A 26118-nucleotide genomic window follows, 5' to 3' on the forward strand; every position below is an offset into this window, starting at 1 on the left:
ACATTTAGGGCCCTGCGGTGAATTTACTGTGTACAGGACAGCTGTGTCTTTAAGGATGCTTCTGAAGAAGCACCATTTAGGAGAATAACAAAATCACAAATGTTTTATATGATACAAAAAAAAAGAAAAATATTCCTTAGTTGATACACAGCTGTAAACTTGGCTCAAATATAATCTAATCATCTAATAATCCGTGCTCTAAGCTACAAGGCAGGGTATGCTTATTTTGGCCTCCTTCCTTTACAGATGCGATTTAGAACATATAATTAGTTATTCTATATTTTCACTAAAACACAATAAGTCTCAATCCTGACATAACACTAACTAAGATAACCAAGACGTGTGAAGATGGCCGTCAGTCTTTTTTATCTCACGCTCTGTCTTGGACTGAAAGTAAACTTAAAGCTACAAGGCTTTTGTGGCATTCACATTGTAACCATGGCACTCCAACAGTTTGTGTTTAACAGCTTATCTCCTTGAATGAATAGTTTTCCTTTAAAATATGTTAAAACGTAAAAAAAAACAAAACAAAAGCCAAACATAAAAAGTAAATGTAAACCAAAAACACTTCAAAACAGACTTCATAAGGCTATTCATGTATGACACTGGTTCATATTCATCCCTACAGAAGGGTATTTACAGTGGTGTGTGTGTGTGTGTGTTGAAACCCTCACACATGAATGTGCGAACAAAATGAAATTGTGCAATTGAAAAAAAACTACAAAACTGTTCACAGAAATTGTGTCAAGATATTTGCACAGATGGCTGCCATATGCACTGTAACGCTCATTCAAAACACATCTGTATAATAAAGGTCAAATTGTGTATAAAGTGAACTCTGAAATAAATAAGAGTGCACGACTGGAGAGCTCCGGGGTACCGCGTGACCCTGTGACTCATTTCCTCTGAGGAGGAACGCGGGAGAAGATGGAGGTGAGGTTCAGGAGCTGCTGCTCAGCCTGCGGCGGATGAGAGAGGCCGGCTTCATCCCCGTGTCCTCCTGGTCGCTCTCGCAACTTCTCTGGAGGACGAAGAACGAACATGAGGTTATAGAGTAATACTCATCATCAACATCATCATCATCATCTGTTAAATGAAATAACAGACGAAATAAATCATAAAAAAAACTGACCTGAAATGAATAACAACTTATAAAATCAGTATGTTCGTGTTAATGAAGAAAAATCACTACAATATACAGAAACATATAATATATATATATTTACAGTATTGTACAGAAAGTACTGTATTAGACACCTTCATTTTTTTATAGAAATTCTATCTTACATGCCTGTTTTTTTTTGTCACTGCACTACATACCGTTTTCTCTCCAAAAAATTTAATTAGTTATTTTTTCTTGACTTTTGAATTTTTTTTTTTTTAATATTTAACATCTTGAAATTTTTTTTGTACATAAATTGAGAGATTTTTGTATTTTGTTAAGAGGACCATTATAGTTAATAGATATTTTTGTTTTTGTTATTATTAGGTATATTTTTGTATTTTTAAATGATTAAATAGTCAATTTTTTTTATTCTGTTATTATTAGGTAATAGAATTTTGTATTTTTTTTATTTTATTCATTTTTTTTATTATTAGATAAGAGATATATCTATTTATGATTAAGTAATAGAAATTTGGATTTTAATTTATAATATAGTATGTTTAAAAAACATTTATTATTCATTAACAGATTTATTTCTTTATTACTCGGTAAAAGTGGATTTTTAAAAATATTATTAAGTAACAGATTAATTTCTGTATTGTTATGTAATGATTTTTATATTTTTTTATTATTAAGTAATAGATTTGTTTGTTAATGGACCATATTAGGTAATAGGCCATGTTTCTGAGAAATGTGGGAATTCCCTGCAGAGACAGAAGTGCTGTACCAATATCCCAGGAATAAACTACCATCTGATTTCTTTAGAAAACTGCGCAACAGTGTACCTAAGTGAACTAAAAAAATGTATATTTAATTTATTTAATTTCTATAGGATCTATATATTTTGATTCCTGTTAATTTGATAAAACTATACATTGTAAAATTCTGTATATTTGGACACATTAATTTACCTCCACAATAATCACTATAAAGTATATATAACACTAAAAACTATTTGCTATGTACGTACCATTTCTAAACTACAACGTATATTGAAAAGTATACTGTGATGTATGAAAAGTAGCTTTTGAGCTTACTATCCACACTAAAAATATGTAGGTATTTAATACACACTATTTACTGCACGATAAAAGCATAAAATGTTGTATATGTTTTTAAACATGGACTTTTAAAATGACTGTACTATACATGATAAAACTTATGTACTCTATATACAAATACGGAAAAACTATGTACTTGACTAATGATCAGTTTCATGTGTATGCAGAATTGAAGCAGAAGATAAGGATGGATCCTGCCTCATAACCCTAAAAAGAAATTTTTTTTAACGTAATCCTTACCAGCTCTTCGTCCTCTTTGGCTGTCTTGCAGAGCAGCTGCAGACGACACAGTCTGTTACACGCCCACACCATGTTATAGGACATCTGAATACAAGAAGATCACTTGAAGGTCACTTGAAAAGCTGAGTCTCAGAACTACTTTTAAAAAGTTATTAGATGAAATATTGGCTCTTGACTGATATTAAATGTGTGATCAACTTAGTGAAATTGGGTTTCTTATCCGTATGCTTGTAATATTCCAGTTGACAGACAGATGGCAGTGTGATTCCAGTTTATGCATACACACACACACACACACACACACACACACACACACACACACACACACACACACACCTTCCACTTTCTCCTGGCGTTGAACTTCTTGAAGCTCTTCATGTTGATGGACGAGCGACTCCTGTTAGCTGCCTGCTTACGTGTCAGCGGCTGATCAACAGAGAGATAGAGAGAGAGAGAGAGAGAGAGAGAGAGAGAGAGGAAGGATATGAAGCATGGGGTGAGAGATAAAGAAACAATCGGAAAGAAAACATCATACTTATCACTCAGAGCAGGGGTTACTAGGCTAGGGGTCACCTGATTTCCAAATGGCGTCGAGAGAAACTCATAATCTCCCCTTTTGCTTTATTCAGTGAGTTTACAAATGAATCACAAATTTTGCTCTAACTATAAAAACAGATTCGGTGTGCTACTATGAATGAAACGAGTGTTTGTGTTATTTTAGTCTTTTTCACTATCCGGACACGCTGCACTAGCGTTGGAGTTCAGCAATAAAAATGGTCACATTTCTCCGTCAATCTACTTCCCAGCATCTTTTTTCTCTCTCTTATGACGTTAATAAGACAAAAAATGCAGCTCGTCATGTTTCCTAGAAACCACAAAGCACAAAATCCTCTGTCTTAAAGCTATCAATAAACTTCAAGTTACAGCTTTGCATGGCTTTACAAAGCGCTGACACTGGAGACTCCTTCCAAAAAAATGCTAAATAAACATCTCCTCACAGGAAAGTCACCATTTCAATGATTGCACACACATTTAGTCCTCTTATATACAGTGTCCTTGTGTGAAAACTTGTTACTCTAGAAATGATAATTAGTAGTAGAACCAGTGCACTAATATAAACCTTTTGACCAATCAGATTCAAGAATACCCCAGCACTGTGGTATATATTATTTTAATATTGTACTATTCTCTATGGTATTAATTGCTATAATAATTACTATCACTTTATCAGCCCCATTTGTTCAACCAACACTATTTGTGATTCATTTTAAAGCAGTTTGGCCAACAATAACGTCTAATAATGGGCTTTTCATCTTTACTCAAGACGCTGCTTACGCAATTTACTTTTGTTACGACAGCTGAAACTTTTATTGCCACAATTTTATTACCTTGTCACAGTTTCGAGTGTAATAAAATAATAGTTCATAACACCCTGAAGCCAGACTCATCTGTTTGACGTAAACTGGATGCAAAGGGCCAAAATGAATGTTTGGGCATGACAGAGAATCACTATGAACACTAACACACTGAAATACGTGTTTGCAGACACTGCTGAATTGTGCCAACCCTCCACTGATGGTATATATTTTACACGAAACTATGATTTATCCTACTGAAAAAGAGAAACGTTAGATGTATTTTGACATAAAGGATTAAAGTCATATCATACCTTTATCCAGGGGTGAAGTAAACTTTCCTCAGCTGTCATTCTTTCACTGCGTAGAGACAAGCACAGGCTCTAACACCAGCCCTCATGAAAAACACTCCTATTATTTTCCATATTATCAGGAACTTACCTCTGATCTTTTATGAGCAGCTTCTCAATAAAATCTTTGGCCATGTCGCTTGTTTGGCTAAAGTAATGCTCGTCAAAGTCATACTTCATATCCACAATGTTCCTTAGTGTCTCCTCATCCGTTTCGCCTTGGAAAGGTGATATACCACTTAATCTGAATGGAAGACAACGTTAAAGGAGCAGTTTGTCATTTTTAGTGCCTTCTATTAAAGTCAAATTGCAATTGAAATGAAAAAAACATTGACATGACTTCAGTTTGAACATTGCACTTCTGTTTAAACTACGCATGCATTGAGTTGGCTTTTAAGGAAAAGGAGGCGGAGCTGAGCGGCCCTGTTCCAGCTCTTTTTCAGGGCCAGAAATTTTTTTAAACCCCCCCACAACCCCACTCTTCAAAGGACTATAAAAACTTTGTTAGAAATATATAATGTTACAATTTTATGGACTATTAAAGGCACTCCTCAGAGAGGGAGGAAGGAAGGAAGGAAGGAAATAAATAAATAAATAAATAAATAAATAAGTACGTAAGAAAATAAGTACGTAAATAAGTATGTAAGTAAGTAAGTAAGTAAATAAATAAATAAATAAGTGAGTGAGCAAATGTTAGTAAGTAAATAAATACATAAGTAAGAAATTAAATAAGAAAGTAAGTAAGTAAGTGAGTAAGTAAGAAAGTAAAAAAATAAAAAATGAATAAATTTTGTAAATAAGTAAGTAAGTAAATAAGTAAGTGTGCATGTGCAGATGAACAGGGCTGGTAGGTTTTTAAAGAGAAAGCAGAGAGATCCATTACACTGTGTTATAAAGATTAAACAGAAACTGAATTGACTGAATGATTAAAACACCCAAGCTTAGCCTTACAAAATGGTAATGGAAATGAATTTAATGTCATCATTTTGGGCCATAAATAAACCGATGATGTCCAAGTGCATTTATATCAAAGAACTTACAGTATGTAGGTAATAACACCAATACTCCTGTGAAAAAAAAACACTTGATGAAAAACGACACAGAAAAAAACTACACAACAGGAAACACTGTGTGTCTTCATATAAGCTGTGTGTTGCTTACCACATGTCAGTGGCTACGCTCAGCGGCTCGTAGTTTATCACCTCGGGAGCTGCGAGAACGAAAACAAAAGAAGGTAAGCAAAAGAGAAACAGAGGTCAGGGGAAGACACACAGAAAACACAAAGGAACTTAAACCAGTAGAGTATTAAACTGAAATGAGGCAGCAAGACAAAAGCACTGTTAAATCGTCTGATTTAATTCTTAATTTCAAGTCAGGGAAATTACAGAGCTGTCATCGCTGCAGTGAGCTGCTGTCACAACTTCCTAGTCAGAGCTGCAACTGTCACATCACGTCTTTTCTTATTAGTGGGACATATTCTGAACATTGTGCTACCATGGTGTAGTATCACGGAAAACGTCACCATATCAACAATATGACGTGTTTTTAATCCGTTTACGCAAAGCATCCACCATACCCACTGAGTCCCAGTTTGAGCTGTTACTATAGAAACGATAACGTATAAGAACAAGCTCATTAATATAAACCTATCAGATCTGCTGTTAGAACTGCTGTAGTATAAGAGGAATAAAACACCTGCTGTTGGAGTTGATTAGAAAATAATCAACTTCGGGGTGGTACCAGAAACTCAACAACACCAATGTTGTTCAAATCAATTCAATTCAGTTCAATTTTATTTGTATAGCACTTTTAACAATGGACATTGTACCAAAGCAGCTGTACAGAAATATATAAGTTCAGGATATGAATTCTAAATTTATAAATTTATCCCTAATGAGTAAGGCAGAGGCAATAGTGGCAAATTCCCTGAGACAACATAAGGAAGAAACCTTGGAAGAAACCTTGAAAGAAACCAGACTCAAAAGGGAACCCATTCTCATCTGAGTGACAACGGATAATGCAACTATAAATAATTCCCTTTTAGAAATGTGTACTACATTGTCAAAAAGTGCAATTATGTAAGCAGGAAATTCATTATAGTTTTCACACAAAGTCTATTTTCACATGACGTTATCACCTCTTCACTGATGGAGACCTGAGTGCAAAAATGTTGTTCGTTGTTTTCCTATAACAGCACACCAGTGTTAAAGTGTTTTATTCCTTACATAATAAAGCCTGTACAGTACACACGATTTGAGACTGTGTTGTATAGTTTAGTAGAATAGTATACGATTTTGGACAAACACTCTTCCCACTATCCCGGGTCGTCCATTTTGTTTTCTGATTATGAGTACAGAGGCACAGAACGTACGTGTATGTTGGCTGTTAGCTCTCGACTTTGTGTTGGAGTGCAACTTTTCACACAAGATGTGATGCAGCCATGAGTCACTGTGAAGCTGATTTTCTGCTCACCAAGTCGACAGTGTCACTGCCCAAGCAGAAACTACAGAACTGTATCCCCTATTAAAGCTGAAATACACTTGCGTTCAACTATGTGTACACAAAATGGCAGCCATGTGTATCCTGCGGTCGTTTGGAGTGTTGCATGTGCTAATCCTCAGAAATGACTGCTACTCATCTACATGTTGCGATACCAATGTAAATAGTGGAGGCAGTACAGCACCATGTCCGCTACGACTAAACAAGCTAGCGGTGTGTCTCAAATTGCATACTTATGTATGGATAGTGTACATACGGTTAGTTTATGACCTTTAAAAGCCTCTCACGTGGCCTTCAAACCTACCGAATCTGTCTTCTGGATTTTCTAGATTAACAAATGTACGGTCAGAGTTTTCCTTTTAAGATGCGGCTCATGACAACAATCACGACGACGGTGGGAAGTTTTAGAGAAACAGCTCGTCAGTGTTTTTAACAGCGCTCTGCATTAAACCACTGAACATTTTACAGTTCGGCTTGACATCTAAATGGACAGAGATGTTTTGGCTGTGACGTGTCATCCAGTGGACACGCTTTTAATCCTCCTGTTGTACATAAGAGAGCGACAATACAACCTACCGTCCGTTGTGTTCGTATAAATCCACACGAGTCTACAGGTGGCTCATTACATGCACATTCCCATGTCTGATGTCTGCTGGCTTTGTGTGCTGTTGACCACTAGGGGCGTTGTGCAGGATATTTCACAAACAGGGAAGTGCTCCATAAATTTAGTAGCTTTGGATTTATTTTATTCATTATATTACTGTACAATTTTGAATTATAAACCTACTATTTTGAATATTTTACTAAATAAGTCTGTACTGAGGGGCTCAGTGGATTTTTTTTTCTGCTAAACACAGATCCCTGGCTACAAAAAGATTCGAGAACCCTTTGCACTATAGGACAGCAAGAAAAGTATGAGGACAAACCAGAAGTCATGATGATTGTGTGTAAAGCTGAATATGAAGGTGTAGAAGAACACACAATAGACTCTGAGGGCTCTGAGAGCTCCACCACCTCAATACAACCTCAACTATGCTCTTATTCTGCTCTTCCTGTCCTAAACCACTACCTGTTTGCTAGTTTCAGAGAGCTCAGAATACACACCATCCATGCACACACACCCACCCACACCCACACACACGTCCATGAACTACAGGGAGCTGCTTTATGTCCAGCGTGGTTAAGATGTGTTTAGTGTGAGAGCGAGACAGAGCAGCGTCAGATGTATGACATGATAGAGCAGGAGTTTGACTTATTATAAGATCAACAACTACAGTATATCATTTAAAACTAAAAACTGCTAAAGACAGATTTTTATACAAACAATTTTTTATGAATTTCTTTTCTTTCTAACAATTTTTATGCCTTTTTGAATTTATTTTATAACAAAATTTTATTTTATTTTATTACAAAATCTATCAAGTGTTTTTCTTTTAAATTTACTCTTATTCTAGTTTTTCTTTATAAACTCTATTTTTTAATTATTTCTTTTGTTATTCTTTTTACTCTAACACTTGTTTTGCTTTTACAATCTTTACTTGTAGGATTTCTTTTGTTAATTTTCTTTCAAAAACTATTTTTATGATTTCTTCTGGTTTTATTTACTCTAATTCTCGTTTCTCATTTACGAACTCTAATTTTTATGATTTCTGTTTTAATTTATTTGTTAAGATGTCTTTTGTTTGTGTCTATACTCATTCTTGGCTTTCTTTCACAAACTATATTTTATATGTGATTTCTTCTGTTTTACTTTTTCTCGTTCAAACTCTGTGTTTAAGATTTTTATATTTTTTATTTTACTTATTTACTCTAATTCATGTTTTTCTTTTATAACCTCCAATTTTATGATTTCTTCTATTTCATTTACTTTTATTCTTATTCTTCTCATGTTATTATTTATATCTATCCATTATTATTATTATTATTATTATTATTATTGCTGCTCATATTTAATTCTTGATCTCTTTCATCTCCTTGGGAACCACTCTGAGCTGCATTTTGTGTACAAAAAGTGTCAAAAGTACCACCACACGGGTTTTCTGTTGGACTTCTGTAGCCTTGACCTCATAAACCAAAAGGAAATCTGGCCTTTCGATTTCATACATTTCACTTGGGTGGCCCCATGAAGGTGATTTCCTGTCATTAGGGTCATTTTGCATCCTCATAGAGAAAAAAAAACACACACACAAACGCACACACACACACACACTTCTCACCTATGTACTGAGGAGTGCCACACAGACTTTTGTACTCTTCTCCCGTGTTGAAGCGGTGAGCAAGTCCGAAATCGATTATCTTGATCTCGGGATGCTCTGCATTCTTATCTGACAACATGATGTTCTCAGGCTGGATAATAATACAAAAAAAAAAGATAAGGAATGTAACCCCAGACATCAGACATTTTCCAGATGTGCACAAATTCTCCACATTACATTCCAATCAGGTCAAAGGTCAAGAAATACATTATGTCTTCACTTATATAAAGAGTCTATAAATATTTTTGTAATTTTTGATGGCAAGTTTCTACGTAGTGTGAATCATTTCATAAATAAATCATCAATCATAAATAAAAGTACAGTTTAATCTATTAATCCTGTTTGTTTCACATTTTGTCACATGTGTAAGATGCACTTTCCCGTCCTGTCACTGATTAAGGGACTTCAGCAAGTCCCTATTTTTGTGATGATAATGCACTAAAATAAGGCAAACTATTGTAATTATTCCTGGTATTTTTATGGAGAAAGTGTCTCATTCTAAAAAGGGGTGGGGTTAGAACGAACATAATATGTATTTAGGGCTAAATTTAAATTTTAAATCCTAACTTCTGTAAAGCTGCTTTGTGACAATGTCCATTGTTAAAAGCGCTACATACATAAAATGGAATTGAAATTGAATTGAATAGAATTTAGAGGTGTGGCCAAGCGATATCCAATCATATCAGCTCCCTATAAAACCTATTCTATTCATCTAATTATAACACTGTTACATATCAAATATATACACCTGTCTTTGTGGTATAAATAATACAGTACACACTAGGGGTGTAACGATACAGTCGATATGCCTGCTTATCAAACAATAAATTCAACAGGCCGCATGATAAAGGTGCTGTTCATCATATAATACCACTTATATTACATGAGTAACTGAATCAAGCCGACATTCCCTCCTCTGAAAAACTAGCCTGAGATGCTAAAAGACATAAGGGTTTAAAAATCAAGCTCTCCTAAGCATGCTGTTTTCACAAGCTAATACTCTAGCATACTCCTGGAACTGGAACTGGAATTTATTATGAATAAAATAATTCGATCAGCTATATTTAATTAGAAACCCATCTGCATTGTAGTGGAGTGACATCAGTACTGAACATCCACAAGAGAAAGGACTTTTAATCCTGCACTTGAAGTCAGGAAAAACCATTGTGTCATTGCGTGTGAGCTGAGTGGGTCTCAGTAGGTGGTAAGGCTAATGTTTCGACACAAAAGTGGGCTCAAAAGTACCACTTTATGACTTCAGTGTTCCAGTGTCACCCCTGAGGGTGGTGCTTTGGTTTCTGACTACAAAAATAGAAAAAAAAAAAACCACAGGCAAAAAAAAAAAGAACTTAGCGAAATTAGCAACACACCACACTTGCACTCGCACAGAAATAGAGCCTTTAGATGTGAGAAGGTAAAGGCGTCAGTATCTGTGAGCCAGAAGCAGCTTGTTTTCTGCCTCACCTTCAGATCGAAGTGGGCGATTTGTTTGCTGTGCATGAAGCCAACTCCTTTCAGAATCTGCTTCAGGAAGTCGATGGCCTCGTTCTCCATCAAGTTTTCCTTCGCAGCGATGAAGTCGAAAAGCTCCCCACCACGGATACTAAACCACAGACAGACACTATTATTATATAGTTTTCACTATATGACTGTATCTGTCTATAAGATCTATATATATATATATACACACACACACACACACAGACATATATATATATATATATATATATATATATATACACACACACAAATATATATATATATATATATATATATATGTATATACATACATTCTTTTTTAAAAAAAAGGACCTAAAATGCCATAAATACTGACTTCTTATGAGGGTTATAGTTTATCAGAATAATGCACAAATATGAATAGAAATATATGAGGAAAAAAATGTTCAAAAATGGCATACAATTTTAAATATAATCTAAAATTAAACTGTAAAATTGTAAATCTTAAACACGATTCATTACATATTTGTTACACACCTTTCTCATTTCGCATTTCCTAATTGTATATGTAAAATTATTTTTCTATTACACCAGCTCTGATAGTAAAGCAAATCATAGATTTATATTAATGAGCTCATTCTAATATTCTATAGTAACAACTTACACAGGGATTTCTCTGTTGGATTTTCTACATAAAAAGAAATTAACAAATCTATAATCTTTGAAATGGTGAAGCTTTCTGTAAGAAGATTTATTTAACATTTAAGGAAGGAGTCTCCAGTGTCAGCGCTTTGTAACACTTTCGGTTTCCGGTTTCTCTGTAACATGACAAGCTGTGGTTTTTGCGTTTATTAACTATAACATACAGTAAGTAGTAATAACGGAAACTAACTTGCATCACAGATGTTCCAAAACATTACATATAACTATAAACAGATAAAATGTACAAGGTGTTGTCTGTTAATAAATAAAACATTGTAATCGTTGGTACATTGCTGTGGCGTAAGAGGAATAAAACACTTCAGGACCTGCTGTTATTGGGTAGTAACAGTAACGCTGTTCACACCACCCCGTCGCTGATTAGTTTTCTATAACAGCACATCCTTTAAGTGTTTTATTTTTTACATAAAAAGAAATTAACAAATTTATAATCTTTGAAATGGTGAAGCTTTCTGTAAGAAGATTTACAAACAATGACATGTTATGATTGATATATATATATATATGTTTTTTGTAGCCATGGGATACAAAAAGAGACATCTATGGGCCATTTGTCTTTCACACTGTATCGTACCATTTTATTATACCATCATTCTCCTTCATACAAATAAGGCCTATTTATGAAAAATGGGGGCGTATAAATATTTAGCCTCTTTATCAAAACCCAAAATTTCCTGAAAGTTGGTAAAAGCCCCCAGAGCCATTTTTCTTGCCTCTTTCTTTAATCTTTCTGCTCCTTTGGGAATATAAATGTCAATATATCAGAAAATAACAGCATTCTTTTCTCAGTCTCAGTCTTCTCAGACATCTCAGTCCCCGTGAGACACATTTCAGGGCTTAGAAGTCCATAAATCCATCTCCAGCGGAAAATTCGAGCCTACACACCTCCCATCCATGCGAGTGTGTGTATGTGTGTGTACTTGTGCGTTCCTCAGCAACCCTAGCAGAGGCAGCAGTATTCCCCATGCTATGTGATCCTCCCATTTTTTTCCCGACGCTAATCTTCTACATTAGTCAGATCGAAATACAAGCTGCCTATATGACAAAAAGCAGGTGCTAAAAATATAAACGTCGCAGTGTCACGTTCTTCAGATTTAATCTGCTTAATACCACTCAGATTCTCTTACCACCCTTTAAAGCCTCATGTTCTACTGCAGCCGCAATGAGACATTTAACTTTTCACTAACCTTAAATATCACTCCAGCTGAGATAACTATCCATGATTACGCTGAACGATGAACTGGATTCGGATTAAAGTTGCATGAACAGCCAAAGAGATTACTGATGCATATAAGTCTCATTTGTTTCCCTATTGAACTTTACAGACATTACGTACATTTTTAGGAGAATACAAGATGCTTTCACACTTGCTATTTTTTTTTATTTTAAAAGGTTTTTGTGGTTTCTCTGTAACAAGACAAACTGCATTTTTGATTATTAACTTCAAACGAGAGAAAAAAAGATGCTGATTAACAGACTGACAGTTTCTAGCTGTTACAACATAAGTAATAACAAGAACCACCTTGTTTCTGGGACATTAAATGTAACTATAAACTATAATTAATATGAAATGTAAGCTGTGACAAATTGCTGTAATTTAAGAGACAAAACAAACTTCACGACTGGTTGTTATTGAAAAATAATAAACTTCAGATGCATCAGGCTGTATCACATCACCCCGTCGTTGATTATATACCTAGAACAGCACACCCACAGGTGGTTTATTGATCACGTATATTAAGTTAAACTGTGCTACTCACAGCTCCACGACTAGGACAATCTCGGCCCGGCTCTCGAAGACGTCACGCAAGGCCATGATGTTGACATGCTGCAGGCTCTGCAGGATCTCCACCTCATGCTCCACGCTCTTCCTCTCCACGCCCAGACGGCTGCTCACGCTCCGACGGAGCTTCACAAACTTCCCTGCCCAGCAGGTGCCGCAAGCTCGCTCTCGCAGCTCCCGCACCTGCCCGAAGTGTCCACTGCCAACAAATTTCCAGAAATCTTCATCATACCTTATTCACATTAAGTGCTGAAACTCTGTCTGTACAATTCTTAAATATCTGCGTATTTTCTGTACAGAGCTACTACCTCCTGCATTACTTTAGACGTGACACATTGCTGGTTTCATTTTTATAGGAATTTTTTTTTTCTATTTTTTTTTTTTTTTTTTTTGCACACACCTGCCCAGTTCAACTCCGATCTCATAGAAGTCCTCCACGTTCTGCAGCCTAAACTGAGCCATGGCACACGGGTGACCTTCTGTCCACTCTTCTCGGGATGAAATGCGCTACTCCTGCATCTTTTACAACTATATAACACACACACACACAAACACACACACACGATTATTAAAACATGATTATTTAAATAATACAGATCAGATTTCACCAGTAGTGACAACAAAAGTCTAACAATACCATGATAACATGATGAACTTGTGGTACACGTAACTGATAACTCTATAATGGATGCAGTCTTGACATCCAACCCAGTCTCACAGAAAGAACGTTCTCATGCAGCACTTTGTATACGCTGAATATCGACATTCTGGCACAAGCTTTTACGTGAATGTTCTGTATGCAACATTCTGCACCAGTGTAATTTAAACCACGCCCATGTCTACCACTACATTATATGAATAAGAGTGATCAGTAATTAAGAATTAAGAATTATTCCCACTTCATGCAGAAGCTTGTCATGACATATGATGAGACTTAGCGGGCTCATGAAACTTCTCCTCTTTCTCTGCAAATACAATGCAAGGTACGTGGTAATGTGGTACGGTAACACAGGACGGTAACGAGGTTTTCAAAATGCAGATCATTTTTTGGCTGTAAATTCTTTAGTCTACTGAGAATACAGAATCCTTCCATGGTTTGAAAATAGCCACATTACAGTACTGCAATACCATGTGATGTGCAAGACGTGTTTGCAGACAAAAGGAGAAGTTTCATGAGTTCGGTAAATCTGGGCTATGCTTAATATGTTTTAACAAAAGATACATTATTTATTATTTATAAATTATTACCCATATATACATACATATATAGTACTGTGCAAAAGTCTTAGGCACCCTATATTTTTTAGTACAAACTTTGTTACAGATTTGTATTTTATGACTTCTTTCATGATCAAGTCAGTACAAAACATTTTAGAATTCCAAATGTTAGTTTTCCAGCACAAAATTAAATGTTACAGAACAATGTTTTTATGTCAGTAAAGAAAGCAGAATATCACATAAGAGACACTTTTCAGACAAAAAAAAAAAAACATAATGAAGGCTGCTGGGTTTTGCTGCAAAAATAAGAAGCAAGTGCAACAGTTAAAGCAAGTGCAACAGTTAAAGTCTCCAGAAGAACTGTGGCTGCTTCTGCAAGATGCTCAGTAAATCTTACAGCTCATTTCCTTATAAAACTGCACACATTGTACCTGAGACTACCATTTTTTTAAAGCGAAGGAACGTCACACCAAATATTGCCTTTGTTTCATTTATTACTGTTTACTGCTCTTTATAGTATTTTTTAAAATGTAGAAACATTTAATTTCATTATTTTTGAAGGCATCATTGCTCTACAGCATTTCTTTGCACATGCCTAAAACTTGCACAGTACTGTGTATGTATATATGTATGTAAATATGTGTATGTTGCTAGGTAAAAAAAAAAAAAAAAACCAAAAAACTAGACTTGTTCAGCACGTCTTTACTGAAATGCCAAAATAGCCACGGAAGGAAGGAAAGAAGCCATTTTTTGAACTCTCTGAACCAGCACGACTCGCTTCACTAGGCTTGAAATTGAACGCTTCCAGATTGTTTGTGCTGCTAAAGTACAGCACCCAGGTTAGAGTTACAGTTAAGCCTTTGAATACTTTCTATCTATCCCTTGGCTACAATAACTTGGATAGATTTAACAATAGGTCTCGTTGTTAGTCGGGAAGGGGGAAAAAAGCTGCACGGAATATCCAAAGGAACTTAGCATTCGTTTTTGCTTAAAAAGACCACTAGGATGTTGCAGTTTGTGAACCTTCAGGGCAGCAGATGTTCAAGCCTGCGTTATCACGTCTCATAAAGACAGCACTGTTAGCAAATAAAGAGCAATAATCATAACGACAAAAAGCAAAGAGATGACCATATCTCTGTATAAAGGGGATTTGTTTAAGTTAAGAATTGTGAAATACATTTTACGCCACAGCGCTGATGAATTCTCAAATTTGATTGGTCAGAAAGTGTTGATTTTTCTATAACAGCAGCTCTGAATGTAGTTACAGCTGCAAGACACATCACAGGTTTATATTAATGCGTTCATACAAATACGATCGTGTTTCTATAGTAACAACTCATTCCCAGGGATATTTTACGGCAGATGCTCCAGATAAATGGATTTGGTAAGAGTGTAATTGTGAATATGGTGATGTTTTCTGTTATTTTTTTTTTTTTTTAAAGAGTCTCCATTGTTATCACTCCTGATCAGGGAGTTTTTCCTTGCCACCGTCGCCCTGCTTGCTCATCAGAGACGTCACACACACACACTTCACTTTTACTTTTGTTTGTGTAAAGCTGCTTTGAGACAATGACCTTTGTAAAAAAAAGCGCTATACAAATAAAAATGAATTGAATTGAAGTTAGTATTTTGTAAAACCAGACGTAAAGCTGAACTTTAGGCTTTCAGACACAACTTTGTGTTTTGCAGAATCTCTGTGACAGACATGTATTCGGGGGTCAGCTTGTGATAAATTTTTCAATCATGTAGTAACCTTCTTGTGTGTGTGTCTTGAACTTCTGTGAACTTCATCTTTGTTACTCCACACTGAAGTTTGCAGGATGATGATAAAGTGGGTCATTCAAGCTCTTTACAAAGCATGGCTCTTCTTGTTCATTAAACTGAAACAAATAGCCCTAAAGTAGAGCTCTGGTTCGAACCGGTTTGACTCTTCCTCACTCTTCTTCATCCTCTTGCTCACGTGTGAGCAGCAGGTGACAATCTCACTAATATTCAATATGATGTACAGACTATACCAATCGTTACATTGATGAATAATATATGATAATGTATCTTAGCCAATGACTTTGCTCTGTTTAGTTCACCTTATACCACATCATGCTTGAATTCTCTCTTTGTGTCTTGGAAAGTAGCTCCGACTGTATAGCAAAATGAACAATAAGTTTATATTAACACACTCATTCTAATACGTAATGGTTTCTATAATAACAGCTCATTCACAGGTACTGGTAAGGAAGATGCGCCACGTAATCTACGACTAATTTTTAAAAAACTTGTTGTTGTGTAACATAGAAAAATGTATAATTGTTGATGGTCAGCACTTTATAACAGTCATGGTGCTTTCCAAGGTTGGTCAGGACAGAGGAGTATATGCTTTCTGAGTTCTCGGTAAAATGACAAGCTGCATTTTTTGAGAGACAGAAGAGGAGAGGCTGGTTAGGGAAGGACTGCTTATCATAGTTATAATGTAATATAAAGTTCCACAACATCAGATCCTAGCTATAGACTGTTAAAATGCGTACATCATTCATTAATAAACTAGACATCGTAATTCCAAAAACAAATCTCACAAGTTCTGTGGAGTATGTTTGAAGGTGCTCTTTGATGGGGAAGAACTGAACAATTGTTCCCTCTTTTTTAATATTTCTACTATGAAATAGCCATTTAAATAAAGGCTTTTTAACTATCTAAACTGGAAATGTGCCTTGGATCACCTTTTTTGGATAAACATTGTAATTGTTGGCAAAACGCTGTGGTATAAGTTGAATAACACAGTGCATGCTGTGCGGTTATGAAAAAACAATCAACTTCTGGGTGGTAACGGTATCACACCACCCCGGCGTGGATTATTTTCATATACCCATTATATAAAATTATATACCCACACAGTTTGTCATATCTTATTCCTTACATGACCACATGTAACCACAAAGAGGTGGAACTGCTTCTCTGATACTTTGTCTCTGGAACTTCTTCTCTGGACCTTCGCCTCTTGCACTTTATCTCTGGATCTTCTTCTCTGGACCTTCGTGTCTGGTACTTTATCTCTGGAACTTCTTCTCTGAATCTTCGTCTCTTGTACTTTATCTCTGGAACTTCTTCTCTGGACCTTCGTCTGTGGTACCTTGTCTCTGGTATGTTTTCTCTGGAACTTCTTCTCTGGACTTTCGTCTCTGGTATGTTTTCTCTGGAACTTCTTCTCTGGACCTTTGTCTCTGGTACTTTGTCTCTGGAACTTCTTCTCTGGACCTTCGCTCTTGCACTTTATCTCTGGATCTTCTTCTCTGGACCTTCGTGTCTGGTACTTTATCTCTGGAACTTCTTCTCTGGATCTTGGTCTCTTGTACGTTATCTCTGGAACTTCTTCTCTGGACCTTCGTCTCTGGTACTTTGTCTCTGGAACTTCTTCTCTGGACCTTCGTCTCTGATACTTTGTCTCTGGAACTTCTTCTCTGGACCCTCGTCTCTGGTACTTTGTCTCTGGAACTTCTTCTCTGGACCTTTGTCTCTGGTACTTTGTCTCTGGAACTTCTTTTCTGGACCTTCATCTCTGGTACTTTATCTCTGGAATGTCATCTCTCGTACTTTTTCTCTGGAACTTCTCTGGAACTTTATCGCTGGGACTTTATCTCTGGGACTTTTCTGTATAACACTCACTACATATGCACTACTATTTTATTTGTTTTGGAATAAATTTTGTAATTTTTATTTTAATACTGTGTTTCTCATTATTTCCCCATCACTAACATTGTAAGCTGCTTTTTGTCTTAATAACTTCAAGAGAATGAAAAAAGAGAGGCTGTTGAGGGAACAAGTGTTTATAGCTGTTTATAACTTGTTTTTCATGACGTTATACAAAAATAAATGTAATTATAAATGGATAAAAAGACTATGACATACTATTTTATAAATAAAACATTGTAGCTGGCAAAATGATGTGGTATAACAGGAATAAACCAACAAGTATAAACCAACTTTTTTATCATTGATTATTTTTCTACAGCATGCCCCACTGTGATTTATTGCTTTCTTAATAAAGAGAGTCAACATAATTGTAGAAACAACAAAATGACACATGCTGAACAAATTATAGATAGTCATATCATTAATTTAAAAAAGGTTTTTCTTTATTTAATTGTAAAGCAAAATTCTTTAAGATGTTCTTGTGGTATACTTTGCTAGTGATTGTTATGTTACGGACATCTGGAGGATTAAAATCGACATCCATTAGATGGCAAAACATCACTGTCCGTCTAGATTCTAATTCGAATGTTTGGTAAAATGTTTAGTGAGTTCATGCACAGCAATGTTAAACAAAATGAAGAACTTTGTTTCTCTTTAAAACTTTCCGCTGTCGTTGTGATTATTGTCATGAGCTGCGTCTCAAAACGCCTCGAAACTCTGACCATACAATCAGAAATAATTACTAATTTTATTCATCTTGTGAAATATTTCCTGGGTAAATAGTCATTGTGTAAATTATAATTCCTTTGTACCTTTTCTCAATAATTATCACAACAATAACAATAAATTCCACCTTTAACTCGCTGTAAATCATACATGCTCACATATAGCCCTTTTTCACAAGACATACAGTAGTACGGCACGGTACGAGGTGATCTCAGGAGGTTGTGTTGTGGAAACAAGTGACGATCATGATTAGTAAAAAATTACTGGAAAGTTATAAAAATATTTTCCTTAAATTTTCCTTTGCTCACAATCGGAAACACATTGAATAAAAAACAAACACGGTATTTAATCATTGTGAGAACAATGCAACCATCACACACCCACCCCTGTACTCCTAATCAACTGGAACAGATGTTTGTGTGTGTGTGTGTGTATGTGTGTGTGTGTGGGTGGGTGTGTGCGTTGAACGAAAAAACAAAAGAGACCATCGCTGCTGTTTCTGCTAGCTTCCCCACCAGGTTTGGGAAAGACAAGGCAGGATTTGTTGCAATAAATATTTACACAGGCTAAGAGGAGAGCAGGACCAGACCATGTTTATCAGCAAACGCCCTGAAACCACTGTCACTAAATAGCGCGCACACAATCACACACACACACACAGTCCAATGCCTGGTCAGCCTCAAACTCTGTACGGAAGTCACATCTCCTGAGAAGACGTCTAAAATCAGAACGCAAGACACAGCAAGAGTGGATGAGTGTCTTTTATCATAGGACCTACACAACATCAGCGATAAATTTGTGCGAAACACGGCGACTGAATTACAGTAGAGCGTAATCGGAGTATGAAAGAGACTCACTGTGAATGATTCTGTGCCAGAATCTGTGCGATCACAATCACTGGTGAAATAATGTGAAATGCAATACACATACTGTATCGCTTTTCATTACTGACATACAGAAAACATTCCACACTGGAAAGCAAACCCTTCCTCTTATGTCACTTGACCTCTTTAATGAAAAGAAATCAGTAGGTGATTGCTTTTTTAAGAATTAAATGCTGAGTGCTTCAGAAGCAAATTCATTCCCCCTACACAGCATTTCATTTTCATCAGTGCGTTGCAGTCGTGACACACAGAAAAGCAATCACTGTACAATCACTGCTCCAAAAGCCGGTATATACTTGACAAATGACCTTACGTTCGTGTGCCAAATGCAAGTACCAAATGCAAGCGCCATGATGTCCCTTGAGTTATCTTATGCACATCTGGAAGTTTAAAATTGACATCCATTAGATGGCATGTCAGAGCCAGAACATCCTGACCATCTAGATTCTAAGTTAACCTGTAAAATATTTAGCGTTTTCAAGCAGAGCAATGTTAAACAAAATAAAGCACTTTGTTTCTTTCTAAAACTTTCCACTGTCATCGTGATTGTTGTCATGAGCTGCGTCTCAAATCAAAAACTCTGACTTTAAATTCAAAAGTATTTACTAATCCTGAAAATCCAGAAGACTGGTACGCAAAACGGACCTTTCGGTAGGTTTGAAGGTGATATGAGTGGTTTTTAAAATTCAAGCACTACACATAATAGGAAAACTGGTTAGTGTTAGTACTCAATAACAGTCTAAAATTGTACGTAAATACGCAATTCGTGACACAATGCTAGTTTGTGTAGCCGGTTGCAGACACGGTGTCACATGGTGCTATACCGAGCCCACTATTTACTTTAGGACTGCAGCACATGGACGCATAGTGTCTATTTCTGAGAACACTCCAAACAACCCAAACAAGGCAGCCATCTTGAGCCATTCATCAGATGGTTTTCCTTATCTAGTGTACGAGTGTACTGCAGGTATTTTATTTTTGGGTTTTGTAAGTAACAGATGCAGGTGTATACTGTGCCACATATGTGCAAGCAAACCCTTAAAAACAAGCATGGCATGTTTTATGAGTCAAATGAAGATCCTATTTTTTTGGTTATTGCAAATACGTGTCAAAAAAGTGTCTCGTTAGTTCAATTCAAATAAACTGACCTTTGTATACATTCTATGAAAAGTTTTGTATAAGAAGATTTTATACAATTTTATGGTTTTCATTTGACTTACTCTCATAAAATACATATAAAGTTACAAAGCTCATAGAAGTTCATTCAAACTACAACAATTAAATTCTCTTTTTTATGATTTTACGACACTGGAGCAGTGAAAAGTAGTTCCAGTTTTGATGTATTCATGTGCCAACTCACCTATACCCAGCTAAACTGGTAACGCACAACTATATTCATTCCTTATAAAAGAAGAAGTGTGCCATAGTCCCTAATTTTCAAACATCTCTAAGTGAAGAATACATGAAGGTGTTACAAGAACAGGCTAAATGTTTTTTTTAATTGATATAGTGATATGTATGTGTATGCGTATTTAATTGATATAGTAATGTGTATGTGTATTTAACTGATAAAGTAATGTGTATGTGTTGATCTGAAGACAATTTCTCTCCTTAAAATCTGCTCGACTCCACTCCGAGTCCCACCCAAGCATGCAGCAGTGCATAGAGCACATCTTCAGCAAGCCACATATCTCACTAGTAAAGAATGTAACTCTGTAAAAGATCAACCATGACCTTTTTCCAACCTCTACTCCAAATCTGACGTAAGCCGTACAGTATCGCTTCTCGAAAGAAATGGCATCGGGAAGTGAGGATGAAAAGTATTAATGCAGGTGAAGTGAAAGGACAGAAATGCTGCTTTGCCCATAGAATGCCATGTTCATTCAAGCAAACAAACTTCATTTCACCTGCACTTATATACCATCTCTCTGCACATGCTGTTTTTTATAACACTGAACATAAAGAGCTATTCATATCACACTGAATCAACACCACAAATGCCAAAGACCAACACTAATGATGAGATCGAGGTGACAAGCCCAACGTGAGTAGAGCCATTCATGTGGCTGTATTAAATTTTCATACCAAACTACCAAAGCGTTCCACCTGGTTCATGATATAATCGTGTTACTGTATTTAAAGAAATTACATCATACTCTACCTGTACTTGCTGAGTAAAAACAAAAATCCCAGCCGACAGAATAAAAACAACCCCAAAAATGCCACTTTTCAAGTTATTTTTAAACATTAATATGTAGTGGTTACAAAAAGTGTTCGTATGATGCTGCTAAACCAACAGCGGCTCGTTGGTCTAGGGGTATGATTCTCGCTTTGGGTGCGAGAGGTCCCGGGTTCAAATCCCGGACGAGCCCAAGCTTTTCTATTGCAAATTTCCCCATTGGGGAACGAATAAAGGATTATCTTATCTTTTGTTATAAGTATTTACGTCTTTTTGGGAGATCCTTAAAAGAATTCATTTTCGCCCACCTCCACCTTCTGAATGGAAGAAAGAAATAGGGAGTGAACACTATGGAAAAAGTGGTTTTAAAAGTATAATCTCAAACATACGATCTCTAGCATGATCCCAAACATAAGAGATAACGCTTTCGCTGTTAGTCCCTAAAATAGAAAGAGTTTTTTTCTCCTTTATCATTTTCCAGAAATGTTCAACAACATATTAATGAGAAATCCAGTGAAGAAGAACTGGAGATGTTGGTCAACTCAATGCTCCAGAATTCAATGCTCAATGCTCCAGACTCGGTTCGGCTACTTAGCAATCTACGAGATGATGAGAGTGTTGACGCTGGTGGTATTAGCGTGAAAGTTGAAGCTTTGGAAGCTGATCTGTTTGGGCAGTGTGTATAGATGAGGTGGTAAGAGAGATGGATAGACTACAGGACTAAAGTGCCACTGCATCGCTCTCTTTAGGTAGACATGAAGTGAGGGCTAAATCCCACTGCACCACTGTCATTAGGTAGAAGAACCGCATTGACGCATTGAGGGTACGTAAGTAAAAATAGACCAATGTGCTGATGAAAGACAACTCAGAATTTCATTACAAAACAAATCCTGGATGTCACTGAGGATCACGTGTTAATTATAAAGATTAATATGCAAGTCGATCAGGATGGAATTTTTCCATTCAGGCAATTTAACAGACAGCTTTATTTTTCCAGGGCAAGCTTGACATTTGTATAGAACTTTCCAGCGGCGAACTAAAAGTAAGCGAAGCAAAGAGTTTATCCAAAACAAAATTAAAAACAGAAGCAGCATCTGGCGAGCATGACAAACATACAGCTGTTCGCCAGAGACAAGCTAGAACTGAACGTACAGTACTTCAAGCAGCAGGTCGTTAAAGTTACTCACGTTGCATGTAAAAATTATAGGAATCCAAACAAGCCATTATGCTGGATATCATATTAATAACATCATAAGAAAAGTTATGACCACTTTGTGATAAAAACATCACAAATATTCCATTCATTTAATGTTTTTCGTTAGTTTTAAGGTTACGTTAGTAACTCTAGTTAGTTAAAGTAATGACTTAAGACAAAAACTGATCTATCAAAAATTAATATCTGATATCAATGTTAAAGATTCTATATAATCATTTAAATTCAAAATGGCACTGTTCCAAAAATTCTGGCACCCATTAAAATAGTAAGGCTCTACCATATACCAAATCCCAATTTAACACCTGAGCACCTTTAACAGATAAACAGATAGACAGATAAATATGATAAATATGATAAATATGATAGATATGATGGATATGATGGATATAAGAAAGGTCTACACATCCCTGTTAAAATGGTATGGTTTTGTGATGTGAAAAAATGAAACCAAGATAAATCAAGTCACATCTTTTCAAGCTTTAAAGTGACAGGGGTGTGAATACTTTTTATATCCACTCGCTTCCTAGAAGGATTCTATTTGGAATCCTCTCTAATAGGAAAACTATCTATCTATCTATCTATCTATCTATCTATCTATCTATCTATCTATCTATCTATCTATCCCATGAGTTCCTCAATGGTTCTTTGAATAGTTGGATAGTGGTTTCCTATTAGAGGGGGTTTCAAGTAAATGTCCTTAAGGAAGCAAAATAGATTTAAGTATCCAACGGACAGACAGACAGACAGACAGACAGACAGACAGACGGACAGACAGAAAATAACATTCAAGAGAGCTTTAAAAGTTCTTTAGATGGTTAGTTGTTATTGGCTTCCTAGAAGGGTTCTACTTGGAATCCTCTCTAATCTATCTATCTATCTATCTATCTATCTATCTATCTATCTATCTATCTATCTATCCATCCATCCCCTGGGTTCACCAAGTGTTCTTTGAATAGTTAACGTTTTTTTTACTTCCTTATGAGCTTTCCATCTAGCACTCTAAATGGAACTTCCTCTGGGTGGACCCCACAAAGGTTCTACAGGGTGTCCCAAAAGTCTCCATATACAGGAGAAATGAACAATTCTTAGCAAAATGTCTTTTAGTTCATTTTTTTTTAATTTAAGAATGCCTTTGACAAAAGAAGGACGTATTGAAATCATTCTCATGGCTGGATCGGGAAACTGTCGCAAGGCTGCGATGGACTTTAACAGGAAACATGGCAAGCACATCACACACAACACTGTTGCCAAACTTATTAACAAATTCAAAAAGACTGGAAGTGCTATGAAACGTCCGAGAAGTGGACGTCCACGAACATCGACTGACGAAGGCACAACCGACATGGTGCTGGCGAACACAGTCCCCCTCGTATGGAGACTTTTGGGACACTCTGTATAATGAAGGAAAGTTCTGAGGAAAATTCCACCATAAGGAAGCGCCTTAAATAAAGAGCCTTAAATATCCAAAGAACCCTTGGAGAACCCATGAGGTAGATAGATAGATAGATAGATAGATAGATAGATAGAAAATAACATTCAAGATAGATAGACAGACAGACAGACAGACAGACAGATAGATAGATAGATAGATAGATAGATAAACAGACAGAAAATAACATTCAAGATAGACAGACAGACAGACAGATAGATAGATAGATAGATAGATAGATAGATAGATAGACAGAAAATAACATTCAAGATAGACAGACAGACAGACAGATAGATAGATAGATAGATAGATAGATAGAAAATAACATTTAATGGCACTTTGAGGGTTCTTTAAATAGTTAGTTGTTCCTGGCTTCCTAGAAGGATTCTACTTGGAATCCTCTCTAATCTATCTATTTATCTATCTATCTATCTATCTGTCTATCTATCTATCTATCTGTCTATCTATCTATCTCAAGGGTTCACTAAGGTTTCTTTGGATACTTAAGGCTCTTTTGCTTCCTTAAGGTGTTTCCTTCTCGCACCATAAAAATCTCAAAGCAGCAGAACTGATGTTTTTAAGAAAGAAAAGGTGTAACGCGCGCGCGCTCACCCACATTACTGAAATAAACATGAAACAGAAAGCAAAAGACACCTGAAACACAGGAGGAATAACGCAGTGGATGCTACAGAAGAGCTTACCTCCAGCCCAGTTCCTCACGAGCCCTCTCCGTCCTCTCTCCTCTCCTTTCCCGTCTGCAAGTGCGTGTGTGTGTGTGTGTGTGTGTGTGCGTGTTTGTGTGTGTGTGCAAGTGCGCGTGTGTTTGCGCGCGCGCAGCTACAGGAATCCCGGGTCCCAGTGCTCGAATTGCTCTCAAAACGCCAGCGCGCGCACACAAACCGCATGCAACATGGCAACAAATGCAACAAATTCAAACCAAGTCATTCACTTTCAGCTAAAAAAAAAAGTCTAACTTCCCTCACTAGGGGGATTTCCTGATTTATACCAGAGCTGCTAGACTGGCCCGACAACTTGCGCATATGTGTGTGTGTGTGTGTGTGTGGGTGTGTGTGTGTATGTGGTCCCCCTATTGTCTCCTAAGAGAACAAACTCCACACACAGGCTAATAATGTCTGATTCTGCCGCCTGCTAGATGAAGAAAGACATGGGTCCTGTCCCAAATCACATACTGCCACACTAGTACTAATACTGATAAGTATTATGTTGGTGTACTATTCAGTACTATGTTAATTACATGTAATAGTGTATTAACAGAGATCTACTGAAGAGAATCTTCACATAGGCATAGTATAAATATTACTTTAGCACACTATCTAGTGCTGTAGTATGCTGTTTGGGACACAGCCCATGGCTGTTCGGGTAAGCAAGCCATAAACAGGAACCTCCACCAAGAGTGTTGTGAAACCCAGTTTCACACACACACACACACACACAAGTTTCAGCTATGCTACACCTAAATGTAACCATAACCTTTACATCAGCAACTAAAAGAAAACATTTGAACTCTTTTAGTTTATTTTCTTTTTTAATATAAATAAATAAGAAGCTAAATAAAGGAATAAATTAATCAGATAAAAAGAAGTTTTCTTTGTGGGGACCAGCCAAATGTCCCCACAAGGTCCAAAGTGATCTTCAGATATTCCTATATTCCTATCCTTGTAGACACACACACACACACACACACACACACACACACACACACAGATTTCAGTTTATTCAGGAAAAGCAGAAAAGTTGCATTTTATCTAAACGGGTTAGCGCTGATTTGTACTGTTGTATATATTTGCTTTACACGAATGATTTAACGTTAAGAGTTTGAGACTTTGGCAGGATGTGTAAGGTTTTGTAAGCACTCACAATTTGTATTTTCATTCA

The 26118-nt window shown here is 36.3% G+C and overlaps 1 protein-coding gene and 1 non-coding gene across 2 annotated transcripts; one reads left to right on the plus strand and one right to left on the minus strand.

Annotated features, from left to right (window-relative positions):
- Positions 1-729: 729 nt before the first annotated feature.
- Positions 730-25312, minus strand: LOC113543244 (death-associated protein kinase 2). The gene is made up of 12 exons (XM_026941340.3): positions 24924-25312; positions 13287-13414; positions 12864-13085; positions 10390-10528; positions 8887-9016; positions 5333-5381; positions 5212-5238; positions 4263-4415; positions 4136-4181; positions 2803-2892; positions 2467-2550; positions 730-1021 (listed from the first exon to the last, which is right to left on the minus strand). The coding sequence occupies exons 2-12, from the start codon at positions 13346-13348 to the stop codon at positions 941-943; spliced, it is 1083 nt and encodes a 360-aa protein (XP_026797141.3). The 5' UTR covers positions 13349-13414; positions 24924-25312; the 3' UTR covers positions 730-940.
- trnap-ugg (transfer RNA proline (anticodon UGG)) lies at positions 21699-21770 on the plus strand. The gene has a single exon. It is a non-coding gene; the product is annotated as a tRNA-Pro (tRNA).
- Positions 25313-26118: the final 806 nt, after the last annotated feature.

This window comes from Pangasianodon hypophthalmus, chromosome 21, assembly GCF_027358585.1.
Source record: "Pangasianodon hypophthalmus isolate fPanHyp1 chromosome 21, fPanHyp1.pri, whole genome shotgun sequence".
In the NCBI taxonomy this organism is placed as follows: Eukaryota; Metazoa; Chordata; class Actinopteri; order Siluriformes; family Pangasiidae; genus Pangasianodon; species Pangasianodon hypophthalmus.